The following is an 18,008-nucleotide window of genomic DNA, read 5'->3' as shown; positions in this document are numbered from 1 at the left end:
TTCAGTAGTTTTTCGAGAAAGAAAACTTCTCACAAAGTTTCGCATTAATAATATTAATAGGATGTAAATTAAGGTTTCCGTGTTAAATTTAATGATTTTCATTTATCCTCAGCATACATATTACCATCATTAGTTCTTACTCATAATGGATTAATTCTTATAATAAATTATTAAAAGCGTCTACCGCCTGTTTTCCATTTGTATGTGTCAACTCTTTCTATGCACACATTAGTATAATTCTGTTATAAAAATAAACGAGATTTTATTTTTGTATTAAATCTTTCCAAACATTGTTAGGTTGAATAACTATTTAGTTACTAGGCTCTATTGGAATACCACTGATTTTACTGTTATCTTCATTACGAATAATGATGATTCCGTCTATTTCTAATTTCGTAGTTTCATCACCCTATTGTGTAATAATTATCATTAATATAGGTCCTTAAAGTATTTAAACGTACGTAGTATTAATTACGGAGACACTTTTAAGTGCTTTAAATATACACAGTTTTTATTATTGTCAATGATCAAAACCTACATATCGTTTCCAACTCTTATTCCACAGTTCAAACTGGAATCTGATTTAATAATCCCAAAACTGAGCGTAACGTAATATCATTAACATTAACACGGCAAAGTTGCAAGTTCATAAGATTAATGGTGTTATCCAGAACTCGATTGTTGCTTGGAGTGATTGGATACATAATCATTGCTAAACACTTGAGCAATTAGTCTGTTAATCGTAGTAGGTTTAATGCAAATAGATTTTCTATGATGAGTGTTTTAATTTTTGATAAGGATAGCGGTATTAGAGTATCGAGCATAATTATGTTCTGCCATCGTTTTGTAATTGTCATGCTTGTAATCACTACATACACATAGTATAAAACAAAGTCGCTTTCTCTGTCCCTATGTCCCTTTGTGTGCTTAAATCTTTAAAACTACGCAACGGATTTTGATGCGGTTTTTTTTTAATAGATAGAGTGATTCAAGAGGAAGGTTTTAGTAGATACATAATTTATTCGGTTTTAGACAAAGTGGGCGAAGCCGCGGGCGGTATGTATTGTAATTAATTCTCTTACAAAGGTACGTATACCTTAAAGTGTTGTGGTTTATTTAACTAAATTTTAACAACATTACTCAATGTCAAGGAAATTTTCTTACTAATTTTATGTAGGCGGAAAACAGAATATTAATTAATAGGATTTTATAATATTCTATCAAATATTTTCAAAGGCTATGTATTAAGTGTCTATGCTAACAATTAACATATAAAACTACAAAAAACAGAATGTCCTAAAATAAGAATGAAAGTGGAATATTTGAATAATCAAATCCAATATTCATAAAAGGAAGACTGTAATTTGATTGGAAACGCTTTATTGGAAGTAAGCTATCCAAAATAATTGCTGATTCGACGCATTCGAGTGGAAGAGAGATTAAACTCTAACGAAGCGGACGTTTATTAAAAAATTATTAATTTGTGTGCATAATGCCACTGTTTATGCAATAGTTGCATAATTCAATCTGCCCTGAGTCGCTTGTGGATAATAGCCATCTCTGGTGCGTTTCCATTGTTTGATGAACGTGACTACAGCTTGACAAAAAGAGAAGAAAATGTACTAAAACTTCGGTCGAAATATCTACCGTTTTGAAACTATGAAACTAGCGGCAGCTTTATACTTAACACGCTTTTATTAGCTTCATTATAACTTCTCTTTATTAAAGTTTTGGTTTGAAGATGCATTATCAAACTATATATTAAGATTTTTGATATAGGTCTACCAGAATCTGATGGCATATTTATAATTAAGAAATAAAAGATTTTCATAATATGGCAATGTTATTTGACAACTATCAAATTGGTTGTCAAATTATTTGTCTTCTTTGGAATTGATGAATAATTTTTAGGATTTCGTCTAAAAAATCTTCGAAAATGTGGAAAAAGCCGCTGCGATCACAAGCAAGAGGTGTTGTTTATAATGTGTATGGAAAAACATTCGATGAAGAAGGGTCAAACACATCACAATTTTCAATTTTGAATATTTTATTGGTAAATTGGACTTACCCGTTTTGATACTTAAAATTAAAATTATTATAAGTAGGTAACTATAATATTGTTTGTTGATTACAATATAATTTTATGAAAACTTATTACAAGAGTTTCCAATACGGCTATTCGTCAAGTCCAAGCTGTCCAAGTCAATTTGATATAGTGTGTATCTGTTAATACTTACGAAAATAAACATAGTTTTTATTTATTTTATAAAAAAAATTATTAGCATTATCTAGTTTTGATCTGCATTATCATTACATCCATATTTTTACACGGCATAATGATAATGAATATACAAATATAGGTATGTGTAAATAATAATACTTATGTATTACATAGATAAAAGTAATATGTACATTATACATGTAAGTATGTACCTACATAATATTAAGTGGATATCTCATTATTAAGTACAGTATTGTTCACTTATGTAATGTGACTAATGATGTTGAGGACAAAATAAAAAATAAGCAGTATCAAGATCGTTCAGTCCATTTTCCCTAGGGTGCACACTCAAAATTTTGATTTCCCTAATTGCCATCAGATTCTGGTTTACCTATAGATAATATTATGTAGCTTTGATTGAAAAAAAGTATTATTTATGTTAAAAAAATGTTTACTTTCCTTCTATACAACTCACAGGCAAAACTAAAAGATAATTGAGTTACAAAACGATTCATTCAAAACACTACTTTTGTTACCCCTGATGTACGTACAATATAATCGTATCGTATTAAACAACGGACACTCTCTAATTGGTTTCGTTAGCGGACTATGAGGATATCTGGAGTCTGCGGTAACTCAATTACGAAGATGCCTCTGCTCGTACTATGATTACCAGCTGACTGACTTTTGGCGGATTTAAAAATGTTTTATGCTTTTTATAGGGGCTTGATGGTACTTATGTAGTAGAACTATAGGGATAAAAAATAAATTCTGTACTAATTTAATTTAATAAACAAAAATGTTTGTTTGTCCGTCCTTCGTGTCAGCATAGATGTAGTAACGTGCCACAAGTGAAAAATACCAGCCAGTATTTGATGTTTTCTGTTAATAAGGTAGGTACCTAGGTTAAGTATAGGGAAATCGATTTTTTATATTAAAAAAAGAAAGTTATGTAGAATTTAATATTAAGTAGTATAATAAGTATAATTATATTTTCCAGGTCAGAAAAAACAGCTTAATGTCTTTGTAGCTCCCTTAGGTCATTGTAATTCTACAAAAAGAAAATTTTAGCACAATCATACGATGATAAAACCAAACCCGTTGCCATGGTAACCCTACTTTTAGCATGTTCTACAAAAAGCTGCTCCGTTAGCAGTTTACAATGCAGGCGATTTCAGATAGGTATTATGCAACAAGGAAGTTTCAATTTGCAATTTAGCTGCTGATTTAGGATTTACCCGTTTTCTGAAGGCTTTTGTGAAAGAAAATCAAGCTATTTTGTACAGGAATGTATTTGTAAGGATTTTTTGACATTACTCATAATTTACATTTAAAAATGATTAGGTAACTCATGAAGGTAATTTGTGTACACACTGCAAGAAAAAAAAAACCGTTGAAGGCATATTAAAGTAAATAATCATCCTATGTGTATGGTAATTTTAAATATATAACGAGGTATATTTTATTGGAATCATCACATTGTACAACGGAAAATATTATCTTACAAACGCATTGATTTTATATCGTTCAATTTTCTAAAACTGTTTGTAAATAACATAACCGTACAAACGTCAAACACAATTAGTGCGTGTGTATTTGAGATCGGGGCAAAGCCGGGGGCTGAAACGATGCACCCTAGTGCTGACCGTTACTAGTGCTGTGCTGCTAAATATCGATAATTGATTGTATAATTAATTAATTCTTGATAAATTGTAAACTAACTGTAAATTGAGGTAATTATTGTTTAATTTAGACACAGAATCGTGTCTACATTTCCACTGAAAAACTTTTGTTAACTACTCCTTTTTGATTTGAAAAATTTGTCTACATCTTTATTTATTTCACAGTATAACCAAATTGATAACTAGACCGACAGCAGTACCTAATTATTGTTTTTGCCTCCACGGCGAATAGTGAAACTTTACCATGAAATGTACCTATTTACTACGAAATTTTCAGCAACTGTTTGTTTATACGTAGGTACTCTTCTAATCGTAATTTCATACGTACTCTAATCTACATCGTAATAATTATTTTTCAAAGAGTTAAATCAGCCTAAATGATATTTTACAATATTAAATCACCGCTAATCCATACATATCGATAAAAGCGCATCCCTACTCCGGCACTGCGCCCTTGCACTTCGGAAGGGTAAAGTTGAATTATTGTTTAGAGGCGCGAGGGGGCGCTTTTAAACCGGGAAACCCCAGTCATTGTGCATAGCCGATTTACCGCTTTCCGCCATTTTAATGTCCTTACATCGCTGTTATGGCTCGTCTGTGTGAGTGCATGTAGCGTAAGAGAAAATATTCTGCGTTTTGACAGTTTAGAATATTCTGGAAATCCAGAATAATCGCACTAGGTATATGTTTTTCTTTTCCTTTTTTTGCCAGAGAGTAAATAAATCTATTTCGATGTTTCAATATTTTTAAAATAAAAAATAGAGCACATACCTACAATATAAGATACTAGTACACATTACCTACTTAAACAGTAGACATTGCTCGAACATACATTACAACATTGAACATTACATTACAACAACATAATATCATTATGATTGGATTCCGCTCGCGCTTTTACCTTGTAACACATTCATAATTTTACCGTGTCTATATCAATTCCTGTGTGTGTGTGTCAGTAACGATTTGTAGACTGAACTACAGTTCCGGGAACCACGTTTTGTGTTAAAGGGCAGTGATGGTACCTTTTAGGGGTTGGGTTTTTCAGTACTAGAGTGCCTCTTATCTTGCCTGTTTTAGAAGCTGAGGCTTGTGATTGTCATTAGAGTAACGCTATTGTGAAAGCTTTGAAGGTGGTAATTATTTTGGTTTTAGTTGAAGTGTAAGATTTTCGGTACGTGATGAAGTATTTGAAAGTTACATCTGCTGTAGAATTAACCAATTTATTGGGGTAAGATTATGTAAAATATTATTTTGAAGGGCACAGTAAAATGGATAATATTTCATTATGTCCTTGTAAAAGTGAATTACCTTTCTAAATTGTAATACTTCAAAGTCTTCCATTAAACTGAGTAAAATCAAACAAGACGTAACGTGATAAGGAAAACGTCAAAAAAGAAATTCATTTTAGCGGAACGCTCCAGAAATATCAGATACAAACTTCGAAATATTCAAGTGCCCGACGAAATATTAACTCGCAAATTGTTCACAAAATATTCTAAGCCGTCAAATTAAAAAATTCAAGGAAGATTCTGTTACGAGCATTCACCCATTATAGGTTGACACCCCGTTGCCATTTTTTTAACAAGTGCGATAGACGTTTTGATGGGTTTTGTGAATCTGGTGAAACAGGCATTGGGAAACAGGAATCATGAACAAATATCCGAAATATTTCATTAAACTGGACTGTTTTGTCTGCTCCCCTTCAATATGCATGTTTGAATACGTTATTCGAAAACTTTGTATGCTCACTGCGTTTGCCTTTTGATGCGGAGGGTCTTTAATGATGTCCAGAGGACAATATATCTCAATTACTCTATCGTGGGTATCATTTAAATTAAATGCGGCTTCATTTTAGATAAAAGCAAATTGTAATTTGCAAAAATTATTGCAAAGTATTCACCTTATAGGTATCTCGTATGAACATGCTTGAAGGTGTTTGTAACGTATTTGAAGATACATTTTAACTGCTATCAGTACAATATTTGAATTTCAATAAAATTCACGATTCACCGCTATCTGGTCATTCCCCCGTCATTCCTATCAATTTTGATTTTTCCGTTTCCCCACCTGCCTTACAGCCGTCTATTGTGTGCCCCTCTTTAATATATTCTAAATATTTTCCATTGTCAGTCTCCTGGGCGACGTCTTTTGTAACTGATATATTATCATTGTTGAAGGAATATTGAAATTCGCATGAAACTTTTCATACAATTTTATCAGAATACTCCAGACGTCTTATGTTGTGAGCTTGAGCATTGTTCATTTTTGGTATAAAATTATTTTTTGATGAAAAACCTATAAGTACGAAGTTTCGGCTTTGTGTCTTATCAAGTTGGTAACAATCTGTTCTGTTGTAGATAAAGAATTTATATAAATACACGCTTAGAAGGTGACACACAAAAAGTATATATATAATTCGTGTGTTTTGTTTGTCTTCGTATATGTTCCCAGCTAAAACATCCAACAAACATAACACGACCAAACAAATCTATTTGTCCACACATTATCCCTACCACTCAATCAGGCTCACAAACCAAACAGACCACACTCATAAGAACCGGCCACTAATTACGCAAAAACATTATCCCCTCTCAAACACACTCCGCCATTAATAATCCTTCAAAGAACGTCTAGGGGGCCACTATTATATCTTACTTCCAGTGTCTGAAAGTGATGGCGCTAGACGCTTATATAGCGCTGTCTTTTTTGCACGCTGGAAATAATACTGCTTTAAGGAAGCATAATCATAGACATCATGTTAGAGAGCAGTATAGACCGACCAAACTAATAGACCTCTCCACCCTCCTTTATTTCCTAAAACGACTATAGTTTTAAAGGAAGCTATCTATTTTGAGGGATCAAGTGACACTGGTTATGTGGTACTTTCGCAAATTAATTCCTATCTGCAGTGGCAGATATCATCCAAAAATAATCGCCTGTCCCCTCTATGCGATAAATGCTCTTTAATGCCGTTAAACGACTGCCCAAATTTGTCTTGCTCATGCCGTTTTGACATGTTTTGAGTTCGTAGTTCAAATGAAAACCTTATTCATTAATCTAATGCTCTTTCGAAGGTTTTTAGTGTTTCATTTTAAAACTATTGTGTATCTATTAGTACGGAAAATCGAAATAGTTTTAATTTTTAGTGCAGGTTTCAAGACTTCTTTGGTTAGTTAAATATAATGCATACTGTTTGCATTAAAATATAACAATTGTTCATTTTACTAAGTGTTTTAATGTATTTATTGTAGGTAATTGTATTGATTCTGTTCAATAGAATTCACACAGCAGTTATTTGATAACGTCAATCACGTATTGCACCGACGCGACGCAACCAAGATACCGCCAATATTGTCATCATATAAAATATACAAATAAATATGAAACTCACCTCCAGCGCTGAAGATAAAGACGCTTTCTCTTGCTTCAAAGTTTCCACTCGATTCTTGTGTTGAAGCAGCGAGCGTACCGTTTCTTCCATTCTGTAACAATGAATAAATGAATGAATTAAAACATTTAATTTGCATCAAAAGAAAACAATACAACGGACACAAATACTAAACACGGTAACAATCCATAGTATAGGTGATTTTATTGATAAAAGAGCCTATCTCTTTTAGATAACTTAGATCGAGATTATATAGATTTACTAGTGGTCCGCCCCGGCTTCGCCCATGGTACCTACATGTTTAAACTATCCTATCTCTCAAGTTGGATCGAACTGCACATGGTGTGCGAATTTTATTATAATCGGTTAAGTGGTTTGGGAGTCCATTGAGGACAAACATTGTGACACGAGATTTATATATATTAAGATGTTAAAAAAACTGAATCATGAAGAAAAATCCAATGTCTTTACGTTAAAAACAACAACTTGTTTTTACAATTGAATGTTACATGGACGTTTAAATAGGAAATAGCTTTTATCACTGAAGAATCGTTTAGTTTTACTTTTGTAAGGGACTTGTTATTTTTTTTATACTTTCAGCATTATTGTATGTAGCACGAATTTTGTATGAAAAGCCTGGGCAGGTAAGAGAAATGAATAACATTTGCTAACAAAAACAAATAAACAGCTTTCCAGATTTTGATTGTTTTATTAGTTCCAGCACGCTTATCCCGGGACATTTCTTACCTCAAATTAAACGTTTCACAAACACAGTTTAAGGCAGTCACTCTTAATGAGCATCTTCTAAAGTCAACGAAGTAATTTTATTCAACGCTTTCCTCATAAAAACTTCGTAATCCAGAGTGATAACCGTAATAAGCTCGGGAACAAAACAAAGAAGGCCAATCTTCTAAATCGTACTTCATTTCGGTCGTGGATCAAAGTCGCGCTATAATCTTGTATTTGCATACAGTATTTTAAAAGACGCAGTATAGTTATAAACACGTAGTGCAAATAAGATAGGTACCTAGGTACCTAAATGTTGAAATTTGAAAATGTCAATTGAAAAAAGGCGGGAAATTTGTTTTTTTTTCGAATAGTGAGGTCATTAAAGTTTTTATGGCAATATATTTTTTTATCTGTGGTACTAGCGCATAATTTCTATATTATACAAACCTTTAATTTAAATTAAATAATATCATTATTTTTAGATTACGTAAAACAGATTTGTTGTGTGGAAATTATTGTAATTTCTTATTAACGTTAATCCTCGTGCTTCTAAAACCTTATTCCGTAAGCCTCTGCTTTATCTAACTTTAATTATTTTTGGAACGAAGAGGCAAACGAAATACACGTCTTGTAAGACATTGTTTTGGAAGTACTAAGCGAGATTCATGTTTCATGTAATTACTTTGCGAAAAGTAATATTATTATTTTCGCACGTATTTAATATTTTCTTAAACTTGAATTTGCTATGAAACAGTTTTAGTTTAAACAGTCGTGATGGATCATAGTAGGTAGTTTGTATTGCGTATAGATATCTTTTATACTTAACCAATAAATGGAATTGTATTTTTACCAAAACTGCTGTAAATCATCAACGTTCAGAAACACGAACATAATTCCTTTCCTGCCCAAAAAATCAATGGAAATCACTCGCCAACGTTCACAGATGCAAAATCATAATTCACCGGGCTGAGTCTCGAGACGCATCGAATGAATTAACTTTTCCAATAAACCCGAATGGAATTCCTCAGCTGTAACATTCTGACGTCGTTTTCCGTTTTCTGTAACTCCCAACGATCCTCATTGTTGAAAACCTTTTTTGAATTCTGACAGCTTGCGTAGGTAATTTTTTAAAAGCGGGCCATTTGAAATTAGAATGTTTTTGTGGTTTTGATTTTTTCTTATGTGCCAAATGTTTCTGTGTTGAAAGTCTAAGGTTAAAAGCTTTGAAAGATTGTATTTTTGTGCCTACCTAAAAATCATCATTGTAATGTGATTGTAACGTTGATTAAAAATTGTTAAAATAAATAAAATAGGAAGGGCGCATAACATATAGATTAAGTCATAGAATATCCGCCTCAACATTTTTAATGAAACAATACAATCCATGGGCTCGTACATAATTTTCACTTTGCATTCGCGTATTTCCCATGCGTAAAATCTAGAAAACAAATTTGTTATTACGCGGGTCGATCACCGAAGTTTTGGCGTCCGCGGGCTTATTACGAATAATTTAATGTATTTTTCGTTGAACAATTTTTTTCGTACAGGCAATGTTTTTACTGCTGCCAGTCACGATAGTTTATCGACCGAGACTGGTTTCATTGTGAGGGTGGATTGCAATGTTTTTGGGGATTTGCCGCGTCATTGGTAATCTAGTGGTGGGACGGCCGCTGTTTTCATAATGTAATCTTAAAGTGTAAGATACGGTGGGATGCAAGGTAAAGGTGTTTTTTTGGCGGCAAGTACTTTATCACGACGCGATGTGTGAAAAAAGGGCGCTATTTTTGAATCGAAAAATAGTTTATTTTTTATTATTTAGAAGCAATAAGGATATTGTAAAATTATGAATCCATGCAACTAACGAAAAATGAGAATAATGTGAAATACCCTACATAATTAAAATGCACCTAAATGACATTTTGAATTAAAACTTTATTTATTCAAGCCCTAACGTGTTGCACTACGTTTCCACGAACGAACACGAAATTTATTTCAAACGTGTAGCCCATTCACATTGTTTAGATAGTCTGTGGGTAGTATTTGCATGGCAGCCCACAGCGTACGGTGTGTATAGGTGGTGTATAGTCTGTATCCCTTCTGTCACAAATTACGCGGGCCCCTGGCCAGATGAGCTCTCTCGTAAATCTTGCCTATTAAAACCTGTAAACCCTAATTAAATCAGCCCGATGTGTGAGCTCGAATTAATTTTACGACGCAAATAATTCAATGATGAATTATATTTTTGTTTGTGTGTGGATCTGTAATTGGTGTATGTTGAAAATGTATGTTGAATTTTTCATAGAAAAATAAATTATATTTTGTATAAGTATGGTCGATGAAAATTTTATTCAGCAAAGAGTTTTTTTATTTCATGTAAATTTTTTGTATCTTTTACCTTTTGTCTTAAAATTACTTATGCAGATTAATTAATGAACTGCTAAGAACGAATTTTAAGCTTTGGTTAAGCTACTATAAAAATTCTGTGCTTTGACAATACTTTTATGAGTACCTATTGGTAAAAATATGTTAATTTAAAAGAATCTACTTAGTCATAAATAATCATCAAAAATTAACTTAAGTATAAATTGATCTCCCACATAGGCCAAACATGGAAAGCGATTACCTTAAACACGTGGATCAGTTGCGACCCGTATAGACAAACCGATAATTTATTACTCGCGTTTCAATTTTGAAATTAGGTACTTTTTGCTGTATAGCCAAAAGCCAAATGCAATATGTATATATTGCATTGGCGATTGTCTGTGAGTGTGGTTTGTTTATTTGATTTTTAGATCATGCTATAGATATGTTTTTTTTTATTTATTATCAATTATTCTCTTCGAAGAATTTAAGTATGTACAATGTACATAATTTTTCTCTGACTGTCTTGCAATGTTATACAAATCTAAGGTTCATATCAAGAAAATATTTTTTTCCAATATAATATCGTATTGTATGATCAATTAATATCTTTTCGAACAAACCTCAAGTGGCAGATTAGAAAAATTCTTAACCGATTGAAAGTACGTATATTTAGTACCTACATTAGAGATAGCGATAGCCAATCCTTACTAATATTATAAATGCGAAAGTAACTCTGTCTGTCTGTCTGTCTGTTACTCAATCACGCCTAAACTACTGAACCCATTTTCATGAAATTTGGTATGGAGATATTTTGATACACGAGAAAGGACATAGGCTACTTTTTATCCCGGGAAAATGACGCAATCCCGGAAATCCCACGGGAACGGGAACTATGCGGGTTTTTCTTTGACTGCGCGGGCGAAGCCGCGGGCGGAAACCTAGTTCATTATAATTTTAAGTATAACTTGCTAGCCTCATACGTTAACGTATCATTTTAATATCCATTAAACATCAAAGAAACGACACATTTTTTATACTTTACTCTCATAAAAATACGCGTGAAGCATGCAAGTATTGGCGAAACACGGCAATTCAACCCCACGCAATGATTCAAAGGTGACTAATGATTAAGTAATGACTGCCTTTTGACAGCTGAAAAATGTACGACTACCCTCCTGTTCTTGACATATATGGTGAGTCATTTGAGGTATTGACGTCGATGAATCATGACGTTTGATTGTGGAATACAGTGTTGATCTTACTCTTTTATTTGTTAGGGTTATGAATTGAAACGTCTTTATGAGGAAGACATTATGATATTGTAGCATTATGCGATAGAATTATAATAACAGCTCTTTTTTTGAAACTGATGTATCCTGTAACGTTGATATAGGTAAATAAAACACAATTAAGTTGATGATTATCAATAGTGCTGAAACTAAAATTAAATGGCATAGGTAGATTAAGCAAAATCTGTTCAAATATCGTAGAGAAATCTTGAGAGAAATGCAAATATAACTGTTAATTTATATTGAGAATTAAACACCATGTTATAACTTCACTTGACTTTATTAGATAAAAGAACAGTTTACAGTTTTACATATTTAACATTGCTAGCCGGCATCAGCCATCTTGGCCACGCGAAAACCACAGAGAATACTATACAGTGTTGCCAATATAAATGTACTCTTATTCCAACACGCCTCCTTACATTTATATTGTAAAACAATAAACAATAAGACACACAAAACAATAACAAAAGACAAAGCTTAAGAACTATACATAGTATTTTTCATTTAGATTACATTTACATTTTTCACCTTTACTCCTTTAAATTTAACATTTCTCTAAATTTAGTGAACTTAACATTTCCCAAAGCTTTTGTAAATATATCTGCAATATTATTTTCTGATTCTATTTTTACTACTTCAATACTTCCTTGCTTAACATTTTCATTTACAAAATGATAGTGAACTTCAATGTGCTTAGAATTCTTAGTAAAGTTTCCATATTTGGAAATAATTACAGCTCCTGAATTATCTTCATAGATTTTAACTGGTTTACAAACTTTAGTAAATACATCATTCATTACACAAATAAGAAAATTTAATTCTGTTACTGCTTCTGATAAAGCTACATATTCAGCAAATGTTGAAGACTTTGTTACACTACTTTGTTTTTTAGATTTCCAGTAAATAACATTTCCAAACAATCTTATGACAAATCCTGTAGTAGATTTCCTATCCACAATATCTCCTGCCCAATCGGCATCAGCAAAGCAATCTAGAATATCAGCATTACTATTATTACAATATGTTAATTTAAGATCTTTTGTCAAATACAAATACTTTAAAACTCTCAAAGCATACTTAAAATGTGTTTCATTATAACAATTTTGAAATCTGCTTAAGTAATTTACACTGTAGGATATATCAGGTCGAGTACCTGAACTAATATACAAAAGAGCACCAATCAAATTTCTATATTTTACATCCTCATTAATAACAGATTGTTCCAATTTCAAATTTATTTCTATAGGGGTTTTAAACAATTTTGCATTCTCAATATTATAACGTTTAGCTAAAGACTCAATATAAGATTTCTGACTTAACGTTAGGATATTACTTTGATTATACATATATTCAATCTCAATACCAATGTAGTTTTTAACTATACCAATATCTTTCATTTTAAACTTTTCAGACAATTTAATTTTTATATCAGCAATGACTTTTTCATTTTCACAGCATATTAATAAATCATCAACAAATAAAAGAATATAAACAGTTAAGTTGTTCTCCCTTCTTACATACAAACAATAGTCATATTTACTTCTGTAAAAATCTAGATTAGTTAAGTAATCATTAAAACATTCATACCAAGCACGGGGACTTTCTTTTAAACCATACAATGATTTATTTAGTTTATAAACTTTATCAGTTCTATTTTCATAACCAATTGGTTGCTTTACATAAACTTCAGATAATACTCTACCATTTAGGAATGCTGTTTCAACATCCATTTGATGAATGACTAAAGAATTTTGACAACAATAAGATAATAGTAATTTAAGTGTCGGCATTTTAGCAACAGGAGAATAAGTATCATCAATACAATTTGTTTGTTGAAAACCTTTTACTACTAACCTAGCTTTGTATTCATTTTCACTTTTCTTTTTATACACCCATTTCACATCAATTACCTTTTTGTCCTTAGGAGGTTTGTCAACTAGAGTCCATGTGTTATTTTTCATTAAACTGTCCATCTCTTTATCCATTGCTGCTTTCCATTTCATTGCCTCATCACATGTAGTCGCCTCCTGAAAATCAACTGGAGTCAAAGCATCGCAGTAATTACTGTATATGCAATAATAACCAAATTCTTCATCAAAACGAAGTGGGGTTTTGACTTGTCTTCTTGATCTTTTATTCTTTTCTTCATTTTTAATTCCTGCTACACTTGTTTCTTCATTTTCCGAGTGTTTAATTGTATCTCTTTCCTCTTGTGTCTTTTTATCTTCCATTTCCTTTTCTTTTATTTCATATTCAGTATAATTTTCATCTTTCCCCTCAAAACCACACAATTTAACATCTTCCTCAATTATATCACAATTTCTAGCAATGATAACTCTGTTGTTAATTAGCACCCTGTATCCAGTGTCAGTATAGCCAAGTAAAATTCCAACTTCTGCTTTCTTATCCCATTTAGACCTTCTCCGTTCTTCGGGTATTCTAACAAACACTTTACTTCCATACATTCTCAAATTTTTGACAGATGGCTTTCTGTTGAAGAATATTTCATATGGTGTTTTCCTTTCAATAGTATTAGTCAAAGTTCTGTTCTTAAGATGAGCAGCTGTTTTAATTATTTCTGGCCACCATCTTCTTTCTACCTTTGCTTCTGATAAAAGACATCTACCCATATCCATTAATGTACGATTGTATCTCTCTGCCGTTCCATTTAATTGATGAACATATGCTGGACAGGGTTTTATTATAATTCCTTTCTCTTTTGCGAACTGAAAAACTCTTGCATTCATGTATTCCTTCCCATTGTCACATCGCAGTTCCTTTATCATTTTTCCTGTCAAGTTCTGTACCTCATTAACATATTGCACCAAGTAGTCAAAAACCTCATCCTTTGATCTGATGCAATAAACTTTAACTAATTTGCTGTAATCATCTATAAAGCTCAAAAAATATTTTTCTCCGTTATATCCTGTAGTCTGATGTGGCCCATTTAAATCAGTATGAACAATCTCTAATATCTCCTCTGCTTTTCGTCTATTATTATGAAATGGTAAATTATGCATTTTATTTTCAATACATATTGCACATTTTAAATATTCACTTTCAATCTCTTTAGGTAATCCATCTAATGATTCATTTTTACACATTAATTCCAAACTTTTAAAATTAATATGGCCCATAGTACGATGTAGTTTTTCTTTTACAGTCATATCTTTTTTACTCATATTTGCTTCTGATATTTCTTCATACATGTAACTTTTCATCTTGTACAGTCTTTCTTCCTTAAATGCAATTGCTATGACCTTTCCATAATTGTTGTAAATTTTTGACAATCTCCCCTTTGAACTAATTGAGTATTTATCAGTAATTTTAGAATAACTTAATAAATTTGCCTTCATTTCTTTTACATAAAAAACATTTTTAAGAGTCACTTCAATTTTTTGTCCATAGACTAGGAAATAAGTTTTAATATTACCAATTTTTGTAGCTTCTAATATTGTTCCGTCACCGATTTTAACTTTAACAGGCTTATTCAATATCTCACATGAATTGAAGTACTCATCAGTATTAATAATATGGTCTGTGCATCCACTGTCTAGTAACCAATTTATTTGACCTTTCTTTAGCTTATCATTCTCCGTTGTTGTGTAAGTATTATTAACGATAGTAGTATGAAAACTGTTACCTTGACTGTCTTGAGCATTACGGTGATAATGTCCTGGGCCTCGTCCTCTGTTACTATATGAACCACGTCCTCTGTTATTATATGAACCATGTCCTCTGTTATTATATGAACCATTTCCACGAAAATTAGAAAAACCACGTCCTCGACCACGGTTTACATATCCAGATTTACAGTCTTTTCTTAGGTGACCAGGTTTCCCACAGCTATAACAATAATATGATGGTTTGGCGTCAGCTTTAAAAGCATTTGATGTATCATTAGACGTTTCGCTCACATTTTCCGTATTTTTCACTTTTATTTTACTCTTTAAATAATCAACTGTTCTTTCACGCTCTGGCAAGACATCAATTAAATCACCTATATAGCTGTAACTTGCTGGTAATGCTTTTAACATATAGTTAAGTTTTTCTATTTCTGATACCGTTGCACCTGCTTGTTTCAACTCATTTACAGACTTTTCAAAATCATCGAAAAAAAGAGACACTTCAGAATAATTTTTCAATTTAATATTTTCGAGGTTATGTCGACAAACTATTTGTAACGCTGTTGATTTCTTAAGATACATCTCGTCGAATTTTTGTATAATTCCGTAGGCTGAATCGATTTCACTTATATATTCCAACTGCTTGTTGGTTATTGCACTATAAATGTAATTTGTTGCTTGGACATCTTTGTCGTCCCACTCATCGCTGTCGGTTGCTTTTTTCGCTCGCATTACAACATCTTTGCACTTTTTGAACTGTAGAAATTTTAATATTCGTATTTTCCAATTACTGTATTCCGTACCGTCGAAAATTGGAATATTGATATCATTACTTTTGGTCGCCATTTTTTTCCTTTGTTCTTGTTCGTATTCGTTTTAAAATTCTTCTTACTTTCTGTAGTTCTCGTTATAGTTATTTTCGAAATTTTTGAACCACGCTCTGCTACCATGTTAATTTATATTGAGAATTAAACACCATGTTATAACTTCACTTGACTTTATTAGATAAAAGAACAGTTTACAGTTTTACATATTTAACATTGCTAGCCGGCATCAGCCATCTTGGCCACGCGAAAACCACAGAGAATACTATACAGTGTTGCCAATATAAATGTACTCTTATTCCAACAATAACAACCATTTATGACAACCAGATTTTCACTAGCGGTTGGATTGGATTTCAACAAAAAGGCTCCATAGTTCTCCCAAATATTATATTTTTCCCAAATTCTTACACAGCCTTTCTCAAACACTCTAACAATAAATCTCATTGCCGCATTCTAATCAGCAAATGAAATATAACAAAATCATGAGCGTGCGTGCGAGTGCCAGTAATAGTCCCGTGACCCCCGCGTGACCGCAGGCTCCGTAATTGGGTGTCGCTTCTAAACTAACCTATTGAGTGTTACAGGTTGGAAAGTTCATATATGCAATGCGGAAACTGTGCTGATGAAATAGTAAAGCTTACCTAGTTCGTTTCAGAAGCGTATAGTGTCTTAAAAAGGAAAATTAAATTACCTACCTATCTGTTTCTATTACAGAATATTGTACCTAATGGTGTTATTCAAGATCTTGCCTTTTTTATTAAATTGCGAAATAGTAATAATTCTTTAAAGTATAAGAGAGGATATATTATATAGGAGGATAGGATAAATTAAAATACCCTTACAAGAAACCTTACAAGAAATATAAAATGAAATGAAAAGCTTTCAATTTTCATCCAACTTGTTTACATTCAACTTCTCTTCTAGAAAGAATTTGAAACTTAATTTGAAATCATATTATAAAATAATTTGGAAAGTATGTCCCCTAGAAATAATTATAACTATATATTATGTTTTGTTTGTTTGTAAACATCATATGTTTCGCTCTTCTTTTCTTCTATATTATTTTCCATATAGGTATATAAATAAAACATAATGTATTGTATATTAATCAAGACATCATACATATCACAGGTTGCTTAACATCCCTTATTTTTTAGATAGGTTGCTTATTATCCCTTAACATACGAACATCCACATTCCACACCCTCTTTGCGACCACAGGTGCGTTCTGTATTGACCCACTTCGCTAATAATGTATTAATATTTTATAAACACGTACAGGAATTTTCTACACGGCCGTAGTGCTATTTTTTAGGTTAAGTGTATGGTCAGAACATGTACGAATTATGAATTTGTAGCAAATAATCACTATAAATAAATATATTAATCCATACTAATATTATAAATGCGAAAGTAACTCTGTCTGTCAATCACGCCTAAACTACTGAACCAATTTTCATGAAATTTGGAGATTATGGAGATATTTTGATACCCGAGAAAGGATATAGGCTACTTTTTATCCCGGGAAAATGACGCAATCCCGGAAATAAAAAATCACGATAAAAAATCCCAATCATTTCCGGAAGAAAAACCCGCATAGTTATGCGGGTTTTTCTTTGACTGCGCGGGCGAAGCCGCGGGCAGAAACCTAGTTTGATATAAATATTTCTTAATTCACACACATATTAAAATATAGCTGAAAACTATATAAAAACGCTCTCAAACTATCACGTACTTAAAACTTCATTGCACCAATAAAGAGAATTAAACACAAAACGAAAGTTCCACAAAGCTCCACTTCATTCATAGAACCACACGTTTTCATTACTTTAAAGTATCAAAGAAATGTTCATAAAAGCGTGTGTTAGAAACTAAT

General features: G+C 32.1%; 1 protein-coding gene across 4 annotated transcripts in view; it reads right to left on the bottom strand.

Annotated features, from left to right (window-relative positions):
- Positions 1 to 18,008, bottom strand: part of LOC123691227 — a 329,138-nt gene that overhangs the window by 14,719 nt on the left and 296,411 nt on the right. For all 4 annotated transcript variants that reach the window (XM_045635524.1, XM_045635523.1, XM_045635525.1 and 1 more), the window contains one exon: positions 7,298 to 7,388. In XM_045635524.1, coding sequence (XP_045491480.1) covers positions 7,298 to 7,388 — 91 coding nt within the window. The remainder of the gene's footprint in view (positions 1 to 7,297; positions 7,389 to 18,008) is intronic.

This window comes from Colias croceus, chromosome 4 (assembly GCF_905220415.1).
Source record: "Colias croceus chromosome 4, ilColCroc2.1".
Lineage (NCBI taxonomy): Eukaryota > Metazoa > Arthropoda > Insecta > Lepidoptera > Pieridae > Colias > Colias croceus.
Note: the sequence above shows the minus strand (reverse complement) of the source record. Positions and strands in the feature narration are given on the sequence as shown.